The sequence below is a fragment of the Leucopleurus acutus genome (assembly GCF_964270905.1).
Source record: "Leucopleurus acutus genome assembly, chromosome: 3".
Taxonomy (NCBI): Eukaryota; Metazoa; Chordata; class Mammalia; order Artiodactyla; family Delphinidae; genus Leucopleurus; species Leucopleurus acutus.
The window spans coordinates 32,684,832-32,710,008 of NC_139145.1; the positions used below are offsets into that span (position 1 = coordinate 32,684,832).

Here is a 25,177-nt window from a genome sequence, read left to right on the forward strand (position 1 = left end):
GTTGTCACACATCGAAGTCTACTCTTTGCCAAAGCATTAGGACGTGTAGCATGCACGGGTTTACAAGATATCCCAGTGGAATTTGCTGGGGAGGCTACTTTGGTGCCCCTTCTCCCACCCCTTTTTGAGAAGCCTATTTTCTATTTTCCAGTCATAGCAGGGAAGTGGTGGTAAATACCTTTAGCACAGTCTACTCCTAGAAATCCTGGAAAGCAGTGACACAGCCCGGACACACATTCGCCATTCCCATGGCAGTTACGTGGACAGTCCTGCACTGAATCTGAAAAAGAGAGAAATTGAACAATTACTTTTTTCTCTGCCTGCTGGTGAGGCAATTTGATAGTCAGCCATCCACTGTTTTTCAGGAGCAGTGGTAGTAACCTCAGGTGCCTACAGAGGACCGGTAGGGAGAAGTGAGTGAAGGAGGAGAACAGGGATGGGTGGGGACTGGGGCAACTTGAACAACGCATGGATGTAACCACTGCTCTCCGTGTGATTAGCCCAGGCAGGAATATGGGGCTAATACTGCTGCAATTTTTGCTTTTTCAAAAGAAACTACTTATCTGGATTTAAAAACTACAATTTTCCAAGATTGAATGCTGGCAAGTTTTTAAACACTGTAAGCCCCACCCTGCCCCAACATCATCCTGTCAATCTGAGATGTGGTCTGAGATGTGGGATATCAGCTTTTAGCCTTAGGGATAGAGAGTGATTCTCCAAATGACAGTGGTGGCTCCTGATCTCAGATTTACAGAGTAAAAAAATCCCCTGCATTAAAGAAAGAGAAGTCTAAATACGTAAGACTGATCAATTTTGGCATGATTTGGGGATTCTTTAAGTAGTAGGTTTGGGGTGGTACAAAAGGTCTTTTATGCCTAGCTTTTTGCAGATCTTATTTTTCATGAAAATCGATTAGTTCACCCTTGTTCTAACCTGTATAGCCATCTTATTTCGTGATTTACCTTGCTATGTGTACCCTCAAGTAATGCCTTCAAAGGGATAATTTCGGAACTTTTTCATATTGATTTGGGTCTGCACAGAAGGAGTCATACTCTTTTAAAATTATGATTATTATTAACCTAATTTTGCCTTACATTCAAATAAACACATTTAGACTTTCAGGTTCTAAATTACTAAGATGATCAAAAGCCACTATGCCCCAAAGATGACATGACACAGTCCTTGGGGAGCTGGGGACATTGGCTTGGTGATATGCTTGAAAGACTAGGAAGTCTAATTGTCCCTAATGGAGTCACCTGTGAATGGTAAGGGAGGTTTTCCTTTAAACCGAATTTCCCATTTATTCCCACTCTGGACTGAAAAACCAAACCACTCCGTAGTGCTTTCTTTCTATAGTGCTTCACTTCTCAGCTCTCTTCTGCCAGAGTCCGGGTGTGGTTGGTTTCCGGCACCAGGAGAACTCAATCAGTGTACCTGCTTTTTCAAAATCAGTATCGAGCCAATTTATTTTCTTCTTCTCCTTTTTTTTTTTTTTTTTTTTTTTCCTGGCTGCATTGCGTGGCTTGAGGATCTTAGTTCCCTGACCAGGGACTGAACCCGAGCCCTCAGCAGTGAAAGCACAGAGTCCTAACCACTGGACCGCCAGGGAATTCCCAAGCCAATGTCTTTAGTGTCTAACAATTATCACTGCAGGCTCAACTCCCTGAGGTTGGCAGAATAAAGGTGGGCTGAGAAGCATCTAAGTAGCTATCGATTTGTTTATTCATCCTCCGTTCCTTCTTTCATTCAAAAAGCATTAGGTTGAATCATATGAAGTAGCTGCTTTTGCAGGTCAAAAAGCAATTTCACATGATGTTAGGAGACAATTTGCCACGGGTGTCTTGTGTTCCTGAATGTCTTATGAGCAGAGGCACTGACTCCTTAGCTCTGGACTATCTTTTTTTAAAGGCTGTCTGTATAGTGAACAGCCTTGGGAGATAGAGACAGTGTCTGTCTCCAGAGCAAAGGGCAAGTTTAGTTACTGTCCAGTATAAATAAAGATAATGTCTCCCTCTGGAGAAAAGAATGAGCAGGCTCACCGCCCATTTGGAGACTCAAGGACAGTAAATTCAGAGTTTCTCTCCTGTCTTGTAACCCACTGCCTGTGTAGGTAACACCTGGCTCTGTTTGTGTTGCCCTGTGGGGACTGGGGCTTGGAACTGGCACATATGTTGATACTGTGGATATTACATTGCTCTGAGGAATAAAGTCTTTTGTCTCTGACCCAGGAGCACCTCCTCTTCTGATAACATCTATGAGACTGTGGCCGGCTACTGTGTGAGCTGACAATTACGGTGAGATCTCAGACCTGTCACAGTCCTTGACATAGGGTTTACTTTTTTTTTTTTTTGCGGTACGCGGGCCTCTCACTGCTGTGGCCTCTCCCGTTGCGGAGCACAGGCTCCGGACGCGCAGGCTCAGCGGCCACGGCTCACGGGCCCAGCCGCTCCGCGGCACGTGGGATCTTCCCAGACCGGGGCACGAACCCGTGTCCCCTGCATCGGCAGGAGGACTCTCAACCACTGCGCCACCAGGGAAGCCCGGGTTTACTTTATTAACTGAGCAACTGTTATATGCAAGGCACCCTACAAGACACTGGTGAATACAATGGTGACTAGGACAGACACAGTCCCTGCCCTCACAGAACTTCCACTGTCATAGAGAATACGGGCCAAAAAAAAAATTATCAAATCAAATAAAAATTGTGATATGTGCTTTGAAGAGAATAGGACACTGTGATGGGGAGTAAGAGGTGGAAGCTACTGAGAAAGGACAGTCAGGGAGGGCGTCTCTATTCTATGCAGGTGACATATAAGGGTGAGCTGGAACAGCCAGGTGAAGAGTATTCCAGGCAGGGGAATGCCCTGGCGGTCCAGTGGTTAGGACCCTGTGCTTCCACTGCAGTGGGCCGAGGTTTGATCCCTGGTCGGGGAACTAAGATCTGCAAGCCTCGCAGCATGGCCACAAAAAAAAAAATAAAAAAGCAAGCAAGAAAGAGTATCCCAGGCAGAAGGAAGAGCTGATGCAAAGGCCCTGAGGTGGAAAACGGCAGAACTGAATCCCACGTGGCTGGAGGGTAGCTAAAAAGGAAGAGAGTGACCTAAGATGAGTTTGGAGAAACCCAGATCATCTAGGGCCCTGGAGACCATGTGGATGAGTTACATTTTATTCTGGGACCAATGGGAGCAAGCGAAAAATTTTCAACAGAAACGTGACATTATCCAGCTTGCATGTTCAGAAGTCACTCGGACAGCAAAGTAGAGTTAGGTTCTCACTGAGCATCTGGGTCTGGGGATGCTTTGGTGGAAATCTCCCTGTTCTCCAACCTAACATCCTCAAAGACAGAGCATCGAAGAGAGGAAGCTCTTTGCTACCACAGTCCCAGGCAAAAGGACTACGGTCTTTGCATAGGCTCTGGGCTGGGCTGGAAGGCCTCCTTGCCCTTTAGCTGAGGTATTTATCCTTAAGTCCCAGTTTAGAAAACATTTAGCTTCTAGGCATCTTCCTTCCCTACTGCCCTCAACCTGGGTTTTGTACCCTTTCCTCTATCTTCCCCTAATTCCTACAATTGTCTTTTTACCTATCTGTCTTCTCTCATCAAGCTCCATGAGGAAGAGACCAGAGCTGAAATGATCACCCAGGTATTCTCAATGCTTGGCACACAGTAGGTCCTTGGTAAGTAATAGTTGAAGTGTGTGTGTATGTATGTGTGTACGCGCACGCATCTCAGAGGGTGGGAGAATCCAAAATGAGCAAAAACTGCAGTGAAGAGTATTTTTCATTCAATTTCCCCGGGTCTTTTTTAAAAATTAATTTGTATTGGAGTATAGTTGCTTTACAATGTTGTGTTAGTTTCTGCCGTACAGCAAAGTGAATCAGCTATACATATACATATATCCCCTCTTTTTTGGATTTCCTTCCCATTTAGGTCACCACAGAGCAATGAGTAGAGTTCCCTGTGCTATACAGTAGGTTCTCATTAGTTATCTATCTTATGTATGGTAGTGTATATATGTCAATCCCAGTCTCCCAATTCACCCCACCTCCCTGCCACCTTGGTATCCAATTCATCCCACCTCCCCGCCACCTTGGTATCCATACGTTTGTCCTCTACGTCTTTGTCTCTATTTCTGCTTTGCAAATAAAGCTCAACTGCATCATTTTTCTAGATTTCAAATATAAGTGATGTTATACGATGTTTGTTTTTCTCTTTCTGACTCTCTTCACTCTATATGACAGTCTCTAGATCCATCCACGTCTCTGCAAATGGCACAATTTCGTTCCTTTTTATCGCTGAGTAACATTCCATTGTATATATGTACCACATCTTTATCCATTCATCTGTCGATGGACACTTAGGTTGCTTCCGTGTCCTGGCTACTGTAATTAGTGCTGCAGTGAACATTGGGGTGCATGTGTCTTTTTGAATTATGGTTTCCTCAGGGTATATGCCCAGGAGTGGGATTGCTGGGCCATATGGTAGTTCTGTTTTTAGTTTTTTAAGGAACCTCCATACTGTTCTCCCTAGTGGCTGTATCAATTTACATTCTCACCATGCCACCCCCCGCCCAGGTCTTGTCTTTGAAGCATTTCTACAGTTTTTGAGGAAAGAAACAATTACGTAGTACTGCTGAAATATAGAAGGAGCTCACCTCTCTCAGTCCCCTTTTTCCAACACCCAATTAAATATTACTCTTGAAATCTTATCAGCTTTCCTTTTTGTCAACCTGGTTGGACTTTTGTTGAGGAAACAAGGCAGGTGATGAGAGTTAGCCCAGGAAATGGGATTTTTATACAAGTGGAGGCTGGCCTCCCCGAAATCTGCACCGTGCTTCAAGAACGCCACTCTGTTGTACCCTGAGATGAAACTCATTTCTGAAAGCAGGCTGCTTCTCTCCAAAACACAAAAGACATCCCTGAGTCAAAGGTATATTTAGTGTGATGGCTGGTCAACACCCATCTAACATCCTTCCTTCTGTTTCATATCACAGGGGCTTTCGGCGCTCCTGGCTGCTCTGATGGAGTGTGTTCCGATAATAGATATGTGTGGGAGAATCTCTGAACCAAATAAAACACTGCACTTTTCCCTACATTTCAGGCCAATTACTATCACTGCTCTATCAAGATGTCTGCCCAACTATTAGGCCGATAACCTTTGCCTTTCTCTCTGAGCTACAGTCCAGAGGAGAGAAATCCTCTGGGGAGAATTGCTATTCCCAGCTCCGACAGGCGAATGAGGGTAATGGCCTGGGGGAAGGGCATCTCACTACCACTGTCTGTGTCCATGTGGATAAAGGCAACGGAGGGCAGAAGCCATTATTAGATAACATGGCCCCCAGACAACTTGCTGTGTGGAAGGGGAAAGGGATTTATCTGGCTCGAATCCAAAGCAATCCAGTGGTTAAGAGCACAGGCTCTGGGAGAGTTTGAATCCTGACTCCACCCCTTACTAGCTGTGTGTGACCTTGGGCAACTTGTTTAACTTCTCTGAGTCTGGGCTTCCTCAACTGGAAAACAGAATATTGGTAGTAATGACCTCATATAACTCCTCTATGGGTTAACTGATCTAGACCCCAGAAGGGCCAAGTCCAGGAGCTAGTCCATGGTCAACTCTCTATAGATGTGCCGTTGTTACTGTTTTTGTTATTAACCATTCCACTGAGTCTTTATAGACTCCAGCGAAGCCAGCTGCCGTGTGTGGGGTTTGCTGTCATGTGTATCAAGTCTTTGCATTTAAACACAAGGCGAATGCATGGACCTGGAGATTGTCATACTGAGTGAGGTCAGTCAGACAGAGAAAGACAAATATCACATGCTCTCACTTACATGTGGAATCTCAAAAAATGGTGCAAATAAACCTATTTACAAAACAGAAATGGAGTCACAGATGTAGAAAACAAGCTTATGATTACCAAGGGGGAAAGGGGTGGGGATAAATTGGAGGATTGGGATTGACGTGTACACACTACTACATATAAAATAGATAACTAATAAGGACCAACTCTATAGCACCAGGGAACTCTACTCTACTCTGTAATGACCTATATGGGAAAAGAATCTAAAAAAGAGTAGATATATGTATATGTATAACTGACGCACTTTACTGTACACCTGAAACTAACACAACATTGTAAATCTACTATACTCCAATAAAAATTGGAAAAAAAAAGATTTACAAAAAGTTTTTTTAAAAATACACACAAGGTGACCAAAAGGATATCATTTCCCATCATGTTCTTAAGCAAAAGATTGTTCTTTATCTTACCATCTCAAACTAGTTCTAAATGTGTTGCCAGTTTCTTTCTTTTGTGATCTGGTTTTTATCCTTTTACATTATTATTTTTTTTTCCCTCATTGGTACATAACATGCTCCTGGGAACTTTCCCCAACGGTGGAAGACTTCTCCAGTGACTTTCCTGATACAAAGTTTATGCCATTAGTGTAGAGCAGGGCTTGGCAAACTTTTTCTGTCAAGTGACAGAGAGTAAATATTTAGGCTTTATGGGCCAAACTGTCTCCACTGCAACCACTCAACTCTGTTGTTATAGCTGCCACAGACAATTTGTCAACAGATGAATGTGGCTGTGGTCCAATAAAACTTTATTTATAAAAATAGGCAGTGGGCTGGACTCGGCCCATGGGCTCTGGCATGCCAAGCACTGCTTTAAAAGGAGCATTTGGCTAACCCTGTTAGGGCCAATCTTTCCTTAACAGAGGGACTAAGCATTAACTTCAATGCTATGGTAAATACCAAATCCCACCTGATTTTGTACCATTCTGAAGTTGTGGCTGCCACCTGAATTTCAGGTTCTCTTTCAAGAATCAGGGAATCCTTCAGAGCAATCCATGAAACTAACAGAGAAGTTCTTAACATGCAGTCCATAGAAAAACAGCTGTACAAGATGCGCTCTTAAAAAGTCATCAGCTTGGGACTTCCCTGGTGGTCCAGTGGCTAAGGCTCCGCGCTCCCAATGCAGGGGGCCTGGGTTCGATCCCTGGTCAGGGAACTAGATCCCACGTGCCGCAACTAAAAGATCCCGCGTGCAGCAACTAAAAGATCCCACATGCCGCAACTAAAGATCCTGCGTGCTGCAACGAAGATCCTGAAAATAAGACCCAGTGCAGCCAAATAAATAAATAAATATTTTTAAAAAATCATCAGCTTTCACGAGTGACTACCAGCTCCATTCCAGACAGGTTCAGTACCTGAAGTCACATCATCCCTCCCTTCGGAGGTATCGTCATTACCTTCCCACAAACGATGAATCTGAGGCTCAGGGAGTTTAGTGACTCTCCCAGGTAGGATGTGGGAAAGAAAAGGTAGGATTTAATCCTGGATCAACCATCTTATCTAGGTTTCTCTAGTGAAACTTGAGGTCCACAACTAAACGCTGCTGGGACAACATGGCGTTGCAGAAAGGCAATGAATGAGGCCCAGGAGTCCATGCCATTTCCACCATTTCTATATCCTGGGACCTTGAGGGACTCAGTTTCCTGAACCTCAGTTAATTCCTCTGTGAAATGGGTCTAAAAATCTGCCCTGATTCAGAGAGGATCAGTTATTATCATTAGTAAGAAGATTAAAACCTCATGACAAAATAAATGTTATGAAAATTATTTATAGGTGATATGATTGTTAAAATTCTTAGGGCTTGCTTTAGAAAACCTCATGAAATATTCTCAAAATAGTGGCACTCCTACAGGTTTGTATGCACATATAAGGGGAAATTTTGGATAAAATCTTAGCTTTTCCCCAATGGCTACTAGAAAGGACTGCTATAAAACATGCCCCAAATGACAAGTGCTTAATTCAAGCTTTTTTAGATTTACCAATTTGGGAACAAAGATATGATTTCTTTCTTATGGTTATATCCTCTTCCTGATTTATTTTTCAGGTTTTTAAAAAAAAATTTAGTTTGAGCTTTCCTTGATTCTTGAGAAAAATTGTGACCTGACACAAACGGTCAGTATTTACTGGCTGCTTAGGGATTTATACCTGTAACATTTCATTTACTCCTTACAGCAGCACTATAAGGAGGGACTAGATAGTTCTGTTTTACCATGAGGAACTGAGGCTGACAAAAGTCCAATGATTTGCCTAGGTTGTGTGGCCAGGGCTTGAGCCAGGTGGTTGGAGCCAAGCTCTTCACTGCAACTCAATCCCCGGTCCTCACAGTGGCTTTTTCATGATTTAAGTAGCATTCATATTTTAATCAGGGCTAGTTTTAGGTGATACTATGAACCCTAAATTAAGGATGCTGGTTTGGTCCCCTACATAGTAGGACCACCTGGGAAGATGCGCCTTCAACAGCGAAGCCAGACACTTCCATCCTTTCCTTCCTGACGTATCACCTCAGAGATCCCGTACCTACCTAAGACTACAGTGTTGAAGGAAACCATCTCTTTGTCTTTGCCATCATTGTAGAAGGCCAGGTGCCACAGGCCCACGTCCAGGTACTGGACAAACACGGCTTCGTTTTGAACCAGGGTCTGTATGCTCCGGCGTTCCCTGGGTGACTCGACCACGCTCCATTTCTCCTTTCCGTCCAGACGCTCCATGAAGTCATACTGGGAAAAGAAGAGAGCATGTGACACAGGGTGCAGACCTGGTCCCATAACAAGCACCCTCCCCTCCAGCCCCATGAGTTAACTGAGAGATACTCCTGAGTACATTTTACTATAAGCTCATTTGATTGTAAGTAAAACGAGAGTCATGAAAGTTGTAATAATAACAGTCACCGTTTATTGTAATTATTGCTAATAGTTTTACGACTATAAGGCCATAATCTCTTTTCAGCTTTTGTGGTTTTTTTTCTGTGTGTGTGTGTGTGTGAGAGAGAGGGAGAGGGAGAGGGAGAGGGAGAGGGAGAGGGAGAGGGAGAGGGAGAGGGAGAGGGAGAGGGAGAGGGAGAGGGAGAGGGAGAGGGAGAGGGAGAGGGAGAGGGAGAGGGAGAGGGAGAGGGAGAGGGAGAGGGAGAGGGAGAGGGAGAGGGAGAGGGAGAGGGAGAGGGAGAGGGAGAGGGAGAGGGAGAGGGAGAGGGAGAGGGAGAGGGAGAGGGAGAGGGAGAGGGAGAGGGAGAGGGAGAGGGAGAGGGAGGGAGAGAGAGAGAGAGAGATGGGTTTTTGCTCCAGTCCCTACTGGGGTGTTATAGGATACACAGCATATGCCAAGTATAACTTTTTAATAATTCCCCCAATTCTGAAATCCAAATTGCATCTGGCACTCAAGAGTTTCAGGTAAAGAATTATGAACCTATGTTACCAGATACCCTTGACTGATCGTTCACGAAAGGAAGGTGGTCTATCAGAGTAGTTAAGAAAGAGGGCTGAGGGGCCAGACTACCTGGGAGAGAATCTGGAACTTATTAGCTTCACCTGTCCCTCCCTCAATTTTCCCATCTGCAAAACTGAAAATAACAGTACCTATGTTATAGCTTGTTGTGAGAAATAAGATCATATTGATAACAGTGCCTGGCACAAAGCAAACACAAAATACACACGAGCTGCCATCACCACCACCATCGTCGTCATCATTTCATTCAACTCTTGCAAAACCCCTGTAAGATCGGCACTATTGGTATCTTATTTTACAGATAAGAAAACTGAGGCTCAGAGAAGTCCAGCAACACATCAAACGTCACCCAGTGACCAAGTGAGCAAGCAAAAATGTGGACCTAGATCTGTTTAGGTGCAGCGCCCTCACAGTGCCTGGCCTCCCATCGACCGGCAATTAACTATGAAACTCTGTTTCAGTGGAAACCAGGCTCAGAACTGGAAGCAATCAGTGGAAGGCAGAGTGGTGGGTGAAGGCAACCAGGAACGGAGTGAGGGGAACGGGAGAGCAAGTGTGATCCGAAGGGGCCTGTCCTAGGGAATGGTGAAATCCTGCGGCAGGCAAGTGGGAGCCACAGAAGATCCTTGAGCAGTGACTGACGACGTGATGGGAGGAATGTTCTGAGGAATTCATTTGCAGGCAGGCTATGAGGTGTTCTAGAAGAGGGAATGAAAAGAAGCAGAAAGACCAGTTAGCAAGCAACTGCAGAAACCCAAGTGTGAGGTGACAGGCGTCTTGATCAGGACAGTGAATGAGGAAAGGGGACAACTTGGCAGGAACATTTCTAGGGAAGAGAGGACAGGGCTTGACCATGGGCCGGACACAGAGGATGAAGGGAAAGGCAAAGAGGACACCCATGTTTCTTACTTGTTGATGAGAAAATCAATAAGACCCCAGCAGAAATGCAATCATCTTGCGAACTCCTGCGAAATCATTCCACAGGCAAGTCATTTGCACCTTGACTTCCAGAGAACATTCAAAGTGTAGGTCTTTAGCAGATAAAAACCACCACTGTGGGATTAAGCTCTCTCTCACCACTTTCCCTGCCATCAAAAGGGTTATGTGGGTTACTGACATCCACTGTAACCCCTTTCACGAACTTCAAAGAATGAAACTCCAGGAAATCTACTAATGGGACTTCCTTGTCAGCAGAATCGCCAGCTTTTCCCGACTGAAATGTGATAATTGAAACCAAAAGAGTCTATAAGCTTAGGTACAAAGGTTTTGCTGTCAGACAGCCCTGGGTTTGAATTCTGACTGCCATTTGCTACTGTTTGAAGTGAGGCGGATCTTTCACCCTCTTCCTGGTTTGCATACTAGGGAATAATAACACCCACCTTTTGGGGATGTTATAAGGATGACATGAGATAATGCTTAGGGCAGTGCCTGGAAGATAATAACCATTTTATGAAGTACCTTGTGACTCTGAGTCACTTATTTGCAAATCACAAGGATCGCAGAAGAGAAGCACATGGTTCTAGCTTTTGTATCTGGGGGCCTGGCAAGGGACGTTGCGTAGGAAGTGGAAATCTCCTCCATCTCTCAGGAAACAAATGTTTGTATTTAGCTTCCCTCTACCCCAGAGCCTGTTGGTTGCAGCTGTCTTTATGGGATAAAATAAATGAGCTGCAGGGATATGACAAACTGATGCTCCTTTCGGAGCCCTTTGTAACCAGAGCATTTGTTCCTCAGCAGCTTGTAAATTTCCGACTACCCAGACCCATGTCTACAAACTGCTGTCAGCCAGAGGAATGAGTGTAACTTCCTCGGTGCCGAGGTGAGAAGGATATAGTTCATTTGGGGTCCAGGTTATCACTCCCACGAGGAAAAGTTGGGGGAAGGTGGTTACCTGCATGGGGCCATTGCTCATTATTAATTTGGGCATCAGTCATCTCTTGCTGAACTGGCTGCCCAGCCCAGGGGCACAGAAATGGCTTAGGACCAGCAGCAGCGCACGCTGTCCAACCAATCAAATGACTCTTGGAAAAGGTATTTGTCAGAGGAGAGAGCGGACATCTATTTTGGCCGGCTCCTCGGAGCCCCTCCACGGAAGTACGGAGAGCAGTTTTCATTTAAGGAAGAATCTGTGAGCCAGGGGCACTGGGACATGTTGGTCTGAGGCGTCCCAATCCTGTATCCCTTTGTTGTGCTTTATTTTCTTCAAAGCACTTATCACCCTCTAGAATGATACAACGTTTTTTTAAAAAAATAAATTTATTTATTTATTTTTGGCTGCGTTGGGTCTTCGTTGCTGTGCACGGGCTTTCTCTAGTTGCGGCAAGCGGGGGCTACTCTTCATCGCGGTGGTGCGTGGGTCTCTCATTGTGGTGACTTCTCTTGTTGTGGAGCACGAGCTCTAGGAGCACAGGCTTCAGTAGTTGTGGCTTGCCGGCTCTAGAGCGCAGGCTCAGTAGTTGTGGCGCACGGGCTTAGTTGCTCTGTGGCATGTGGGATCTTCCCAGAGCAGGGCTCGAACCTGTGTCCCCTGCATTGGCAGGCGGATTTTTAACCACTGCGCCACCAGGGAAGCCCTGATATAATGTTTTTATGTTTATTGTCTGTCTACTCAGAAGAATGTAAACTCCAGGAGGGCAGGGATTTCTTCTGCATGGTAGAGCGGTTAAGCCTGAGAACTTCGGAGCTAGACTGCCTGATTAGAACCCACGCTCTGCTGCTTACTTGCTGTGACACTTGCACAAGCTATTTCAATTCTCTGTGCCTCAGTCTCCTTATCTTTAAAATGGGTATAATTTCAAAACATAATAATAATACAGCAAAACACTGTTGTAAAGATTAAATGAGTCAAACCATGTAAAGTGCTTCGAATAGTCAGTACTCAGTATATGGTAAACACACCCTGAAAGTTTCTGCTATCATGATGATAATTCATTGCTGTGTCTAATTCATCTTGAGCAGAGTTCGATCAATAAATATTTGTAAAATATCAAGTGCATAAATTACTGAATCTGTAAATGAATTCCATTGAAAGGAAACTAAGTTGCCATGTACTGAAGGTTTTGTCTCCAGTAATAATCACCTGCCCTCCCTTGTCTTCTAACGTGCTTTCCTGAATAGAAGAGAAAGGGGCAGAGTTACAGGCAGCAAGCCTCAGTCATGCACCACCAGACATGCACGTGATGGACACTGTGGCCCAAGGAATCTGCCTATAGATCATCAAGATTTGAGAGGTGACTTTAGACGGCCATTATGACTTCACCTTTTCAATTCTCAGTGGAGGGACTTCCCTGGTGGCGCAGTGGTTAAGAATCCGCCTGCCAATGCAGGGGACACGGGTTAGAGCCCTGGTGCGGGAAGATCCCACATGCCGCGGAGCAGCTAAATCCGTGCGCCACAACTACTGAGCCTGTGCGCTAGAGTCCACGAGCCGCAACTACTGAGCCTGCGCGCCTTAGAGCCCGTGCTCCACAACCAGAGAAGCCAGCGCAATGAGAAGCCCACGCACCGCAATGAAGAGTAGCCCCCGCTCGCCGCAACTAGAGAAAGCCGACACGCAGCAACGAAGACCCAACGCAGCCAAAAATAAATAAATTAATTACTTAAATTAAAAAATTCTCAACAGGATGATGTCCAATGTACACCTTCTTTCTTTGGACTTTCTCTGCTCCGTCGCTTGTCTTCCCTCTTTTCCTCCTTTGACACTGTTCCTTAGTGACCACTGTGGTAGAGACTGATGGTCACTGTCTGTATCAGTGTCTCGTTCCTTTCCAGCTTCCTTGCTTTTAAGTGGGAGCACGTGACAGCGTTCCCGTCAATGGAGCATACGCTGTGGGATGAGCTCCACTTCTAGACCCTGCCATAAAGCGTTCTGTGCCGCCACCTGCTTGCTCACTCTCCCTACCTATCTGCCTCTAGAGAGAACCAGAGTTCTCTTAAAGCCCAAGACGATGGAGTCACAAGATAGGAGTGGCCTGGATCCTAGATTAGCGCTTGGAGGGAAGCTGCGAATACCGACACAAGCAAGCGATAAACACTCACTAAATTAGGCCACTGACACAGAAAAAGGGGGTAGTGGCTACCAGAGGGGAAGGGGGGTGGGGGAGGGCAAAATGGGTGAAGGGGGTCCACTGTGTGGTGATGGATGGAAACAAAACTTCGGTGGTGAGCACACTGCAGTGCATACAGACGCTGAAATACTGGGTTGGCCCAAAAGTTCACTCGGTTAATGAATACATTTTTCAGTAAAGTTCTTGGTGAAAATGAAACATGTGTCTTTTATGTTTACTTAAAACTGAACGCACTTTTTGGCCAACCCACTATAATGTTGTACACATGAAAAAAAAAAAATCAAGCTACTGAAATGTTGAGGCGTAGCCTCAACATGTGTTGTTATTTGTGTTATATGTTATTTCACGTGTTATTTCAGCACAGCCTTCAAGATTTCTTCACCTCATGCTTCTCCTCCTTCCTGGTTCACCTCCCAAGATTATAGTAAAGTACCAGCAAATGTTTCCACTTCTTAGGGGCGGTGGGAGAGAATCACCCAGGATGGCAGCATCTTCTGTCGGCCGAGTTCCAACCTGTTATGTGTAGGGTGTCTGTCTATCCCAGTCTGCCCAGGGATGTCCTAGTTTCCATCTCCTCTGTTCCTCCTTTCGCTCTTGAGAGTGCTCCCGTTTGGAATATGCAGTTACCCTCCTCACAGGTTAACATATACCAAGCAGCGTCACATAGCATCATTCACGGCTGCTATAACCCGGGGAGGGTTGGAGGCTAGAAATACAAGGTGGATCAAGCCAGCCAGATGCAGAGACTGCTTTCCAGGGCAGGGAAAGCAGAAGCACAGTAACAAGCTGGTTTGCATGGAGGCCATCTGGTTCTGGAGAGCCTCTGTTCTCTAGGAATCCTAGACGGCAGCCTGGCTGACACTAGGAAGAGTCCATCTTCCAAGAACTCAGACCCTGGCCAGAGTTGCTTTCTCATGCCCCAGCACTGGGGATTGATAACTCAGGCTTAGCACCAGGGACATCTGTTTCCTCAGCTCCAGGATCCCATCATGATCAATTCCAGGCTGCCTGGAGGACCGTGCTGTGCTTGAAGGACTAAGAAGGTTGCTTCCTGGCACGTTCTGTCTAATAGATCTGCAGAGAGCCTTGGAAGAGGATCAGAAGGCCCGTGACCCAACCCCGATGGGGGATGTGTGCGCACAGGCTGCCTGCAGGGCCAAGTCTGTCTCTCAAGGCAGCTGGCCTCTCTTGACCAGGCAGTAAGGTCACCCAGAGGGTGACAGCGCCATAACCCCTGATAAACTCCCCCTCTGTCACCGAAGTTCTCCTCTTTCCCTTGGCCTCTGGAAAACAACGCATGTTGGCATGCAGTGTGAGGGCTGTGCCTTTAAGTCATCAGTCATAGCCCAAAGTGGCATGAAAACACAACTTTTACGAGCGCTCGAGGGACAAAGAAAGAAACCACAGGAAATATTTGATCCAATTTTCAATCTGCCCCCTTCTTGGCAGAGAGCAAGGAGGAATGGTAATTAAGACAACTTAGTGGGTTTCCAGAGGAGCTGGAGGAGAGAGCAGAGGGGGCTGCACCGCTGAGCAGGGCCTGTCACTTTCCCAGGAGGGAAAGCGTCCACAGGCAGGGAGCGCGCAGCTGAGAGATGCTTCTGGAAGCCATGCAAACACACACCTGCCACAGAGGACAAGGTTAAAGACAGATCCATCACCCTTCAGGAAGAAGTTATTACTGGGTCCAGGACCCTGGGAAAGTGGGGCGGGGGGCGGGTAAATAAGTTTCTTGCTATTTGGGCCACCTGCTCGCTGAGGGCCCACGTGGACAGGAGCAGCGGCGAATGCCGACATTTCCCACGGAGAGCCTGCCGCGCCTGGCCCCGCGCTGGCTGCATCCCCGGCCTCCTGATGCCTGATGTTGATTCTGCCTCAGACGGCAGGGCACACACAGCAGTCGGCTGGATGGCAGGGAAGCAGCATGTGTGAGCGAGGGCTGCTCGAAGCCACATGACCACGGAGTCTCTGGTGGCATCTGGTGACAACTGGCAGTGGTGGGTCACTCCCGGGGGCCTGTGCATCTCTTTCCGCCTCCAGCTAGGCCCGTGGCAAAGTGGGTCTGGCTGATTCCTCATTTAAAGCTCTGCACCACCTCTTCTCTCTCCTTCAAAGGGCTGAGTGCTCCGGGAAGCGTGGAAGGATGAGGGTGGTGGGCCGTGCTCCGGTGGGGGTGGGGGGCTCCCTTCCTTCCACGTGGCCTCGCTTGTCATTTTCAGTTCCTACTTACAGTGTCCAAGTCACTTCATTAGATGCTGACTGGCCCAGTGTGGGCGCTGCCGGGCTGTCTGTCCACCAGCTATGCGAACGAGTCCCTAAGCTTCTGGGAAGGAAACAGCACCTATATTTGCGGACTGTAGCAATCATCATGCTGGGCTCCATCGTGCGGATCAAGCAGCCTGAAATTCCTTACAGTAAGGAGCAGGGGAGACCACATCCACACAGGTGCAACTCTTGATTCCTTCACCGCACGTCCTCTTGCAGTGGCGGAAAACGTCATCATCAAAAAGAAGAAGTACTTATTTTTTTTTCTAGGCACTTGCTATGTGCCAGGCATAATGGCAAAAGCTGATATATGGTATCTCATTTCATCCTCCCAGAAATCTTATTCTCCTCCCCACTTCTCAGGAGAGAACAAAGGCTGCTAGAGAAGTTAAGTAACATACCCAGGGCCACTGACTGTGGCTGGTGGCCAAGCGAGGACTTGAACTTGGATTTGCATGAGGCTTAATGGTGGGAGGTCGCCTTAAGTTTTCCAAGAACCTGGCTGTAGCTTCCAGCATAGCTGGTGGCTGGCCTGGTTTGTAAATTTCCTAAAGATGCCAGTGAGCAGAGAAGGGGGAGGAAGGCAGAGCCCAGGAGTGCTAGCGTCAGACTTGAGCAGAGTGGGTTGGGCACCTGAGGACAGAAAGATGGACCACTGGAGAAGATGCAAAAAGAGGTCAAGAAAGTTCTGGATGGTTTTGCTGGGTGCTGGCCATACCTGGCCCATAAATTCCTCTTGCCCACCTCCAAACTTCTCTCTCCTTGTGTTCCAGCCACACTGCTCTCCTCTCTGTCTCTGGAATATGCCAAGCTCATCCCAGCCTCAGGGCCTTTGCACAAGCTCTTCCTCCTGATCCTACAGCTGCCTGCCTGCTTTTTTTCTTTCCATTTTTTTTTTTAACAATTTATTTATTTTAGTTTTGGCCGCATTGGGTCTTAGTTGTGGCACATGGGATCTTTGCTGAGGCATGTGGGATCATTCATTTCAGAGCGGGCTCTTCGCTGTGACATGCAGGCTTCTCTCTAGTTGTGGCTTGTGGGTTTTCTCTCTCTAGTAGTGGCTCCAGGGCGCATGGGCTCTGAGGTTTGCAGCACATGGGCTCTCTCGTTGAGGTGCGCGAGCTCAGTAGTTGAGGCGTGCAGGCTTAGTTGCCCCATGCCATGTGGGATCTTAGTTTCCAGACCAGGGATCAAACCTGCGTCCCCTTCACTGGAAGGTGAATTCTTTACCACTGGACCACCAGGGAAGTCCCCAGCTGCCTGCTCCTTTTGTCAATCCTGCCCGCCTAAACACCATGACCTTAGAAAGGGCATCCCTAACCACCCATTCTAAAATGCTTCTATCGCTTCTCCTTTTCGTCCTCAGCAAAAACTCTTTGAAAAAAACCTTGTCACTTACCTGCTAATTTATAGTCCATCTCACTACTCTTTTTTTTTTTTTTTTTTTTTTCGGTACGCGGGCCTCTCACTGCTGTGGCCTCTCCCGTTGCGGAGCACAGGCTCCGGACACGCAGGCCCAGCAGCCATGGCTCACGGGCCCAGCCGCTCCACGGCATGTGGGATCTTCCCAGACCGGGGCACGACCCTGCGTCCCCTGCATCGGCAGGCGGACTCCCAACCACTGCACCACCAGGGAAGCCCCACCTCACTACTCTTGAACACAAACTTCTTAAGACTGGGAGACCCTAGAATAACTATAAATGGAATGTAATCTTTAAACATTGTGAATCACTGTGTTGTACACCTGAAACTTATATAATATTGTACATAAACTATACCTCAATAAAAAAAAAACCAAACAAATAAATAAACGTTAACCAGCTTTGAATCCAGAAAAATAAATAAATAAATAAGTAGGAGGTGTGTCTGTTTTATTCCATATGGTATCCCCTGGGGCCTAGAGCAGTGCCTGGCACGTAGTGGGTACTCAGCAAAGATCTTGACTGAATGAATGTAAACCTTTAGGCCCAAAGGAAATCGTACCCAGAGTGGAGTGTATACCAACACAGTGGAATTTGGTGATACAACTACTGAAAGGACATAACCTCTTTAGGCAAAGTTCTTAGGAATTTTTAGTAAATGCGATACAGCTTTCCTCAGTTCTGTTTGCTAACTGCTTGGATGATACTACGAGGTAACATTTAATGAGGCCAGGCACTGTTCTAAGTGATTCGCACGTACGATCTCATTTAATGCTTATAATAGCCCCAATGACTGCAAATCACTATCCCCACTTTGCGTATGAGGAAACCGAGGCACAGAGAGGTTACATCACTTGCTCAGGAGTTGGTAAGTGGCAGAACTGGGCTTCACACCCAAGCAGTCAGCTTAGGAGAGCGTGTCCCGAATCCGCTGCATTCCAGGCCAGTGCACTGAATAAACAGGCAGCCGGAACGTGGTGCTGGTCAGCCTTGCTCATGTGGGGAGATCAAGGTTTACCTTCCTGTCTTTGGGAAAGAGAATCTATGCTGTGTGTCAGGGTGGGAGGGCCTCCGACGACAGAAAGGGGCTCCTAAAGCAGCCTGCAGGACTGTCAACAGAATCATACTCAGGACACAAGTTGCTTGTGTTTTGGATTCCATTGCCCTGACCCGGAGTATCTCTTCCCTCTTGGTAGGCTGCGCTGGTAAGACAAAGACAGGGGTGCCTGGGATTCAGGGGGTACCCCGCCCATCTGTGATGAGATGGAGCTATTTTACTAATCTTATTGGGGGAAAAACTGTTCTTCAACACACTGCTTAAGCAGAAAGCAAGAAACCAAGGAACGTGAGGGCAGGCGGGACTTTTCTGGGAGAGACAAAGGAAGACATTTTTGGTTACTGGAAATAGAGAGGGAGCTAGAGAGAGGTAAAGGGAGGGGAGGTGAGAGCAGCAAGATGTTGGGGACCACCCAGGCCACAATGTGGCCTCTTCCTGTGACCCCTCCCCACACTCCCAAATCCAAGAAATAAAAAAAGAGAAAAAAACTAAGGGAAATTGTTAAGAGCCTTGATGTGATGGAATTTCTCATGGAAACCAGCAAAGAGAGTGAGCATCTTTCCTGGATATCACGGGGCAAGAAAGCAGAGATCAGCAGATACAAGAGGAAGAAGCCACAGGAACTCAGAAATCATGGGCAGGACGACAGGGCACAGACACACTGAGCACCGAGCAGGGAGCCCCAGCTAACGTCTGGTTTCCCTTGGAAGGCTTGAAGGTCTCTAGATTGGGTTCACAGGAAAGAAAGATCTGAAGCCCCGCTTGCAAGCCTGTGTCTTGCCCTCATGCTACAGGGGAAAATGAAAGTAAAACTATTGGTTCCATCAACAAACACTGAGCACCTACTGTGTGCCTGGCCCTCCCTGCTCTGGGCCCTGGGGATCCAGCAGTGAATCCTATGGCCAAGGTTCCTGCCCTCTTGGGGGACTGACATTGCCTCAGGGGAACAGAATGCCACGGAGTGACGAGGGCTATGAATAAAAAAGGGCAAACCAAAGACAGCCCAAACGCCCATCAACAAGTGAGCGGACAGGCCGATTATAGTGCAGCCATACAACCGGACGTCTACTCGGTAATAACAGGGATGAGCCATGGATACACACAACAACATGGGTGCATCTCATTGGTATTAGGCTGAGTGAAAGAGGCCAGACACAAAGGAGCACAGGCTACCCTGTTCATAAAACTACAGGGAAGACAAACCTAACCTCTAGCGGCAGAACGCAGATCAGCGGGGGGCTGGTAGGAGGTTGCCATGGGGCCCAGGGGAGCTTCTGAGGGGTGGCAACGCTGTATATCGTGATTGTGACGGTGCTTACTCAGACAGACACACTTTTCACATTTTAGGAATCCAACTGTACATGTAAAATGTGTGCATTGGGCGGCTAGTCATTTGTGGCTAAATTCCGTTGACTGAAGCCAAATAAAGTAGAGTATGGGGATAAGGCAGAAAGGAGTATCCAGTTTTAGAGTCCCTTGTCGGGAAAGGGCTCACGGAGGGCATGGCGTTTGGGTAGAGGCCTGACAAAAGGAAGGAAGGAGCCACCTGAATGTCAGGGAGGAGCATTCCAGAAAGAGGGAACAGCCAGTGCCAAAGCTACGAGACAGAATGAGCTTGGCATGACTAGGGGAGAGCAAGCGGGCCAGCACCGCAGAGTTGGAGGGAGTGCGGACAAGACCGTGCGTCTGCAGGCTGCAGAGGGGACCAGCAGGCCACGGGGATGGATGCGCCCCCTACAGACCACACTGCTGTCAGCCCTGGAGATGAGGCAGGGAACCCGACCGTCTTTGCCCTCAGAGAGCTGGCCTTCTAACACTTCGGAGTTTCCTTTCAGTATGACGGTAGCCCGACGGAAGGTCTGCAGAGACGGATGCTCTGACGAACGGTTATAAAAGATGAGACCAGACCCTTTTTCTGTAATAAAAAGAGAGCTTCTCACCCGGTGTGCTCACTGTGTCCGGTTCCCCTGAGGGCCCTCTGGAATTGGCAGGGGCTTTGGCGGTCTGCTGGGTGAAGATAAGCAGCTGATGGGTCCTGCCAAGCCCCACCCCCTGCCCACCAACTCCGTTATCAAGCCTAAAAGTGTGGTTTTCGAAGGAGTGTGTTTTGAATGTCTGGGACGGGATGGGGGGAATGTAGGGGGAATGAAAAATGAATAGAAAAGGATCGACTGTTACTGCTAAAGAGTGTTAGCACCAACTCTAATACCATGGTGAGATCCCAGCACCCCTCCTCCTTCTCAGAGGTGTTTCAGAGGGATTTCCACGAGAAAGACAGATAAACTTTATCATATTTTTTTTTTGGCCACACCATGTGGCATGCTAGGATCCGACCAGGGATCGAACCCGTGCCCCCTGCGGTGGAAGCACGGAGTCCTAACCACTGGACCACCAGGGAAGTCCCAACACGGACAAACTTTAAGTAATAAGGCCAGGCCAGGGCAAGGCAGGGACAATGCATTCCCTGGTAGGTGGCCCTTCCTTCTTGGGAATTCTTAGAGGGGCCTAATGCCAGTGCCCGGCAGCTACACAAGGGCCAGCTCTGCCTTGTCCACTGCTGCAGCCCCTCGACACACGGCACATAGTAGGTGCTCAATAAACGTTGGTGGAGTCCAAGGTTATGGTCTGCCTCTGATAGAATGATGTATCTATCTGAAGACAGGGTCTTCTTGGGAGATTGTTAACCCTCTCCCACGAAATTTTCGAGATCAGGGAGAAACAGTTGAAAACCCTAAGTCCTGATCTCCTATTTTCAAGACTTCCCCTCAGTACATAAAAAGTGTGTGTTCCCAGTTTCAAGGGTAATTCATAGCTTTGTGGTGTTTGACCACTTTTTTCCTTTTATTTAACGTGGATTCCTAGCAGGGGCTGTGTACACGCTGTAAATCTGCAACAACTCAATCCAGGGTCACAGCTACTGAACCTCCAGAGGGGCTGCCCTCCTTGGTCCCTCCTGGCCTTGTAAGAGCCAGTTCTGAAAGGAAGAGCTATGTCCTCGTTGGTAAGTGACGGCTGAAGAAAAGCACCATTTTTAAAAAAGGACAATCGTTATGTGAAGCTTCGACACAGCCCACACAAAAGGGGGATCTTCACTGCCCTCGGCTCGGAATGATAAACTTTCCCTCTCTCCCCTTTCTCTTTATCTGTTTAACTCACCTTCTAAGAGTCAGCTCGGGTAGCATCTCCTTCAGGAAGCTGTCCTAGAATCCTGCACAGGTTAGGATTGGTGGCCTATTTTCATGGTCTTCAACTACCTGTACCCAACTCTTTAGCTAACGTTTGATGAGTTTATCACACAAGGGACAGGAACAAACTTCATAAATGATACATGGCATTGACTTGGAGAAATGTACAACAGAATAGCGCTAGCAGGATGCGCACCGTCCACCCCTCTCCCAGCCCACGAAGAGCTGGGCTCGGGCTGGACACGACTGGATGTGCTGTGCAATGTGCCCCAGGAGAGGCACCCCGATCCCCTGCCACCTCGTATATTTATAAAAGGATTGAGAGGAGACAGGAATCCTGAGTTGTTTCCAATCCTTCCAATCCTGACCGCGTTGGAAGACTCTGATTTTTGCAATCTGGATTAGTCTTGAGGAGGACCAATGAAAACTCAGTTTGCAAACCAGCGCTGGTTTCTGCCAGAGACCTTGCCATTCTCTCCCTGTAGAGACCTCTGGTTGCTAGGTTACCTGCGAGCGAGCGGTAAGGGTCATAAGCAGTCAGACGAATCGACTGATCTCCATGGGGTGCTTACTATTTCCTAGGCATTAGCTCATTTATTCTCACAACAACCTGATGAGGCACAGCCCTCATTTTACGGACGGCACAGCTGAATCTAGAGAGTCTCATCACAAACCTCCAGCTACTACAGAGCAGAGATAAGATTCAAACCCAGACCAAGCTGATTCTGGAACGTCAGTTCTAATCTTCCACCCGGTACCGCATCTTCCAGCTCTCCCTACATGATGCTGCCGTTGTTGCTTAACTTCTCAGGTCCCTATCTTTTTAAATGCCTTTCATCTCTGCATCCCCAGTACTGACATTCAGTGAATATTTGTTGAGCACATGAATGGACTGATTTCATATTTCGTCTTCCCACAAGGCTATGCCCTCATCATGCTGCCTTTTGATCCAACCCAGGAGAAGGGTGGAAGGTACTGCTCTGAAGACCTAGTCAGCCACAGCGTATGGGTCAAGTTCAGCAAAAGTGATGAACATCTCAAGGCTATTCCAAGATGTGCCAAAGCTCTACCACGAGGTCAGAAGAATGGAAGTTTTTACCTCTCAGTGCCTTTCTGATGTGATTTCTTATTTACTGCACATTCCCATGTAATTGTCTTTAGACGGTGGTTTATCAACAATGTCACATTTGGCCCTGTGCCCTCCTAAGATCAACAGGAGGGTCTTATGTGGGCTGCTTGTGAAAATAAATCAAAGGTATCACTGAGGAGAGGGAGTAAACTGGGAACGTGTCTAGTCACAAAATGCCTTCCCGAGCACAAAAGCGGAACAGAATCATGGGCACTGGTGGCTTCTCTCAAAGCTGGGCCTAAACCTTTCACCAGGCTGCACTGTGACCCTGGGCAAGTTACTCCAACTCTCTGAGTCTCTGCTCTCTAATCCCTAAGATGCGGACAGTAAAATTTCCTACCTCTGAGGGTCACTGTGAGTCCAGCCCAGCTCACAGTAAGCACCAGATCAATACCAGCTATTCTTATGGCTGTTGTTATTGTTACATAAGTGTGACATTTTGTAACTCCTTTATGCTAGCAATTCTACTCTTAAGAATTCATCATAAGGAAATTATTAAAAACTAAATAAATATTGAGCTGCATGAGGTGCTTGTATATTTCGGAGATTAATCCTTTGTCAATAGCTTTGTAGTATAGTCTGAAGTCAGGGAGCCTGATTCCTCCAGCTCCGCTTTTCTTTCTCAAGATTGCTTTGGCTATTTGGGGTCTTTTGTGTTTCCATACAAAGACAAACAACCCAATCCAAAAATGGGCAGAAGATCTAAATAGACATTTCTCCAAAGAAGATATACAGATTGCCAACAAACACACGAAAGGATGCTCAACATCACTAATCATTAGAGAAATGCAAATCAAAACTACAATGAGGTATCACCTCACACTGGTCAGAATGTCCATCATCAGAAAATCTACAAACGATAAATGCTGGAGAGGGTGTGGAGAAAAGGGAACCCTCTTGCATTGTTGGTGGGAATGTAAATGGATACAGCCACTACGGAAGACAGTATGGAGGAGATTCCTTAAAAAACTAAAAATAGAAGTACCATATGACCCAGCAATCCCACTACTGGGCATATACCCTGAGAAAACCATCATTCAAAAAGAGTCATGTACCAAAATGTTCACTGCAGCTCTATTTACAATAGGCAGGACATGGAAGCAACCTAAGTGTCCATCGACAGATGAATGGATAAAGAAGATGTAGCACCTATATACAATGGAATATTACTCAGCCATAAAAAGAAACAAAATTTATTTGTAGTGAGGTGGATGGACCTAGAGACTGTCATACAGAGTGCAGTAAGTCAGAAAGAGAAAAACAGATACTGTACGCTAACACATATATATGGAATCTAAAAAAGAAAAAATGATTCTGATGAACCTAGGGGCAGGGCAGGAATAAAGACGCAGACGTAGAGAATGGACTTGAGGACATGGGGAGAGGGAAGGGTAAGCTGGGACGAAGTGAGAGAGTGGCATGGACATATATACACTACCATATGTAAAACAGATAGATAGTGGGAAGCAGCCGCATAGCACAGGGAGATCAGCTCTGTGATTTGTGACCACCTGGAGGGGTGGGATAGGGAGGGTGGGAGGGAGGGAGATGCAAGAGGGAAGAGATATGGGAACATATGTATAGCTGATTCACTTTGTTATAAAGCAGAAACTAACACACCATTGTAAAGCAATTATACTCCAATAAAGATGTTAAAAATTTTTCAATCTATAGAATGAGTTATTTTTGAGGCATTTAAAATGAGTTTATGGAAGAATATTCAAATTTAGAAAGTTGTTCCCTACTTATCATTATGCAAAGAATCAGAGTAAAAAGCGTATGTATGGTATGATCCTATATTTGTAAAAATGATTAATGCATGTGAACAGAAAATATACTGAAAATGTTAATGTTTTCTATTTTTCCTATCATTGGCATATATTCTTCTTATAATGAGAAAACCACAAATAAAAGTTATCTTTTAATAAAACAGTTGGCATTTGTTTTGTTTTGTTTGTTTGGGAGCTTGTGGGGTTTGCATTACGGATGCTTTGAAAAACATGATGATAGCTTATACCATTTCTTTGTGCCAGTCCAGTTGTAAGTGCTTTATAAAGATTACCTCGTTTACATCTAACAACAATGCTGTGAATGTATAATATCATTATCTCCATCTTATAGATGAAGTAATCAGGGCACAGAGAGGCTGAGGGACTTGCCCAAGGTCACACAGCTTGGAAATACTGGAGGTTAAAATTCAAGATCAGGCAGTCTGGACTGGTCCACACCCTTACGCCCATGCTTGTCTGTGTCTGGAACAGCTGCATAGGCATTCCACAGAATGTTTATTTAAACTTTATTTTTGTGTATTTATATGTTTAAAAAATTATATTTAAATACCCTCCCTGACTTGACATATACAGTAGGATCTAGTTATCTGAGGATATTTGGAATTAATAAAAGGCCACTTAAAATGGATGCTCTTAACATTGATTGATTCGGAATTTACCTTGAAAAGTAAAACTGTAATTACGAAAGTATTTTTTATCTGATATCTAGGAATATTCAGGTTATACTTGCAACTACGCTCTAATTTTTAGAATGAACACTGAGCTTTCCTACGTACACAAACATGCGACACCAAACATTTCATTGTCCCTCCACTTCACTGACTGCAAAATGCATCCTGTTTTCAGAGATGTCAAAAGATGAGCATCGTGTGTATCTCAGAGTTGACGAAATACTCGAGAACAATGCAGCATCCCTGTAGCTTGACTGGTGCAACACAATCCAATGTAAACATACTGGAGGTCTCCATCAA

At 46.4% G+C, this 25,177-nt stretch overlaps 1 protein-coding gene across 3 annotated transcripts in view; it reads right to left on the reverse strand.

Moving 5' to 3' along the window:
* TENM2 (teneurin transmembrane protein 2) overlaps positions 1-25,177 on the reverse strand; it is a gene marked incomplete at both ends in the record, with an annotated part of 1,201,679 nt that overhangs the window by 181,334 nt on the left and 995,168 nt on the right. For all 3 annotated transcript variants that reach the window (XM_082835729.1, XM_082835731.1, XM_082835730.1), the window contains 2 exons: positions 179-280; positions 8,373-8,568. In XM_082835729.1, the coding sequence (XP_082691855.1) occupies positions 179-280; positions 8,373-8,568 (298 nt within the window). The remainder of the gene's footprint in view (positions 1-178; positions 281-8,372; positions 8,569-25,177) is intronic.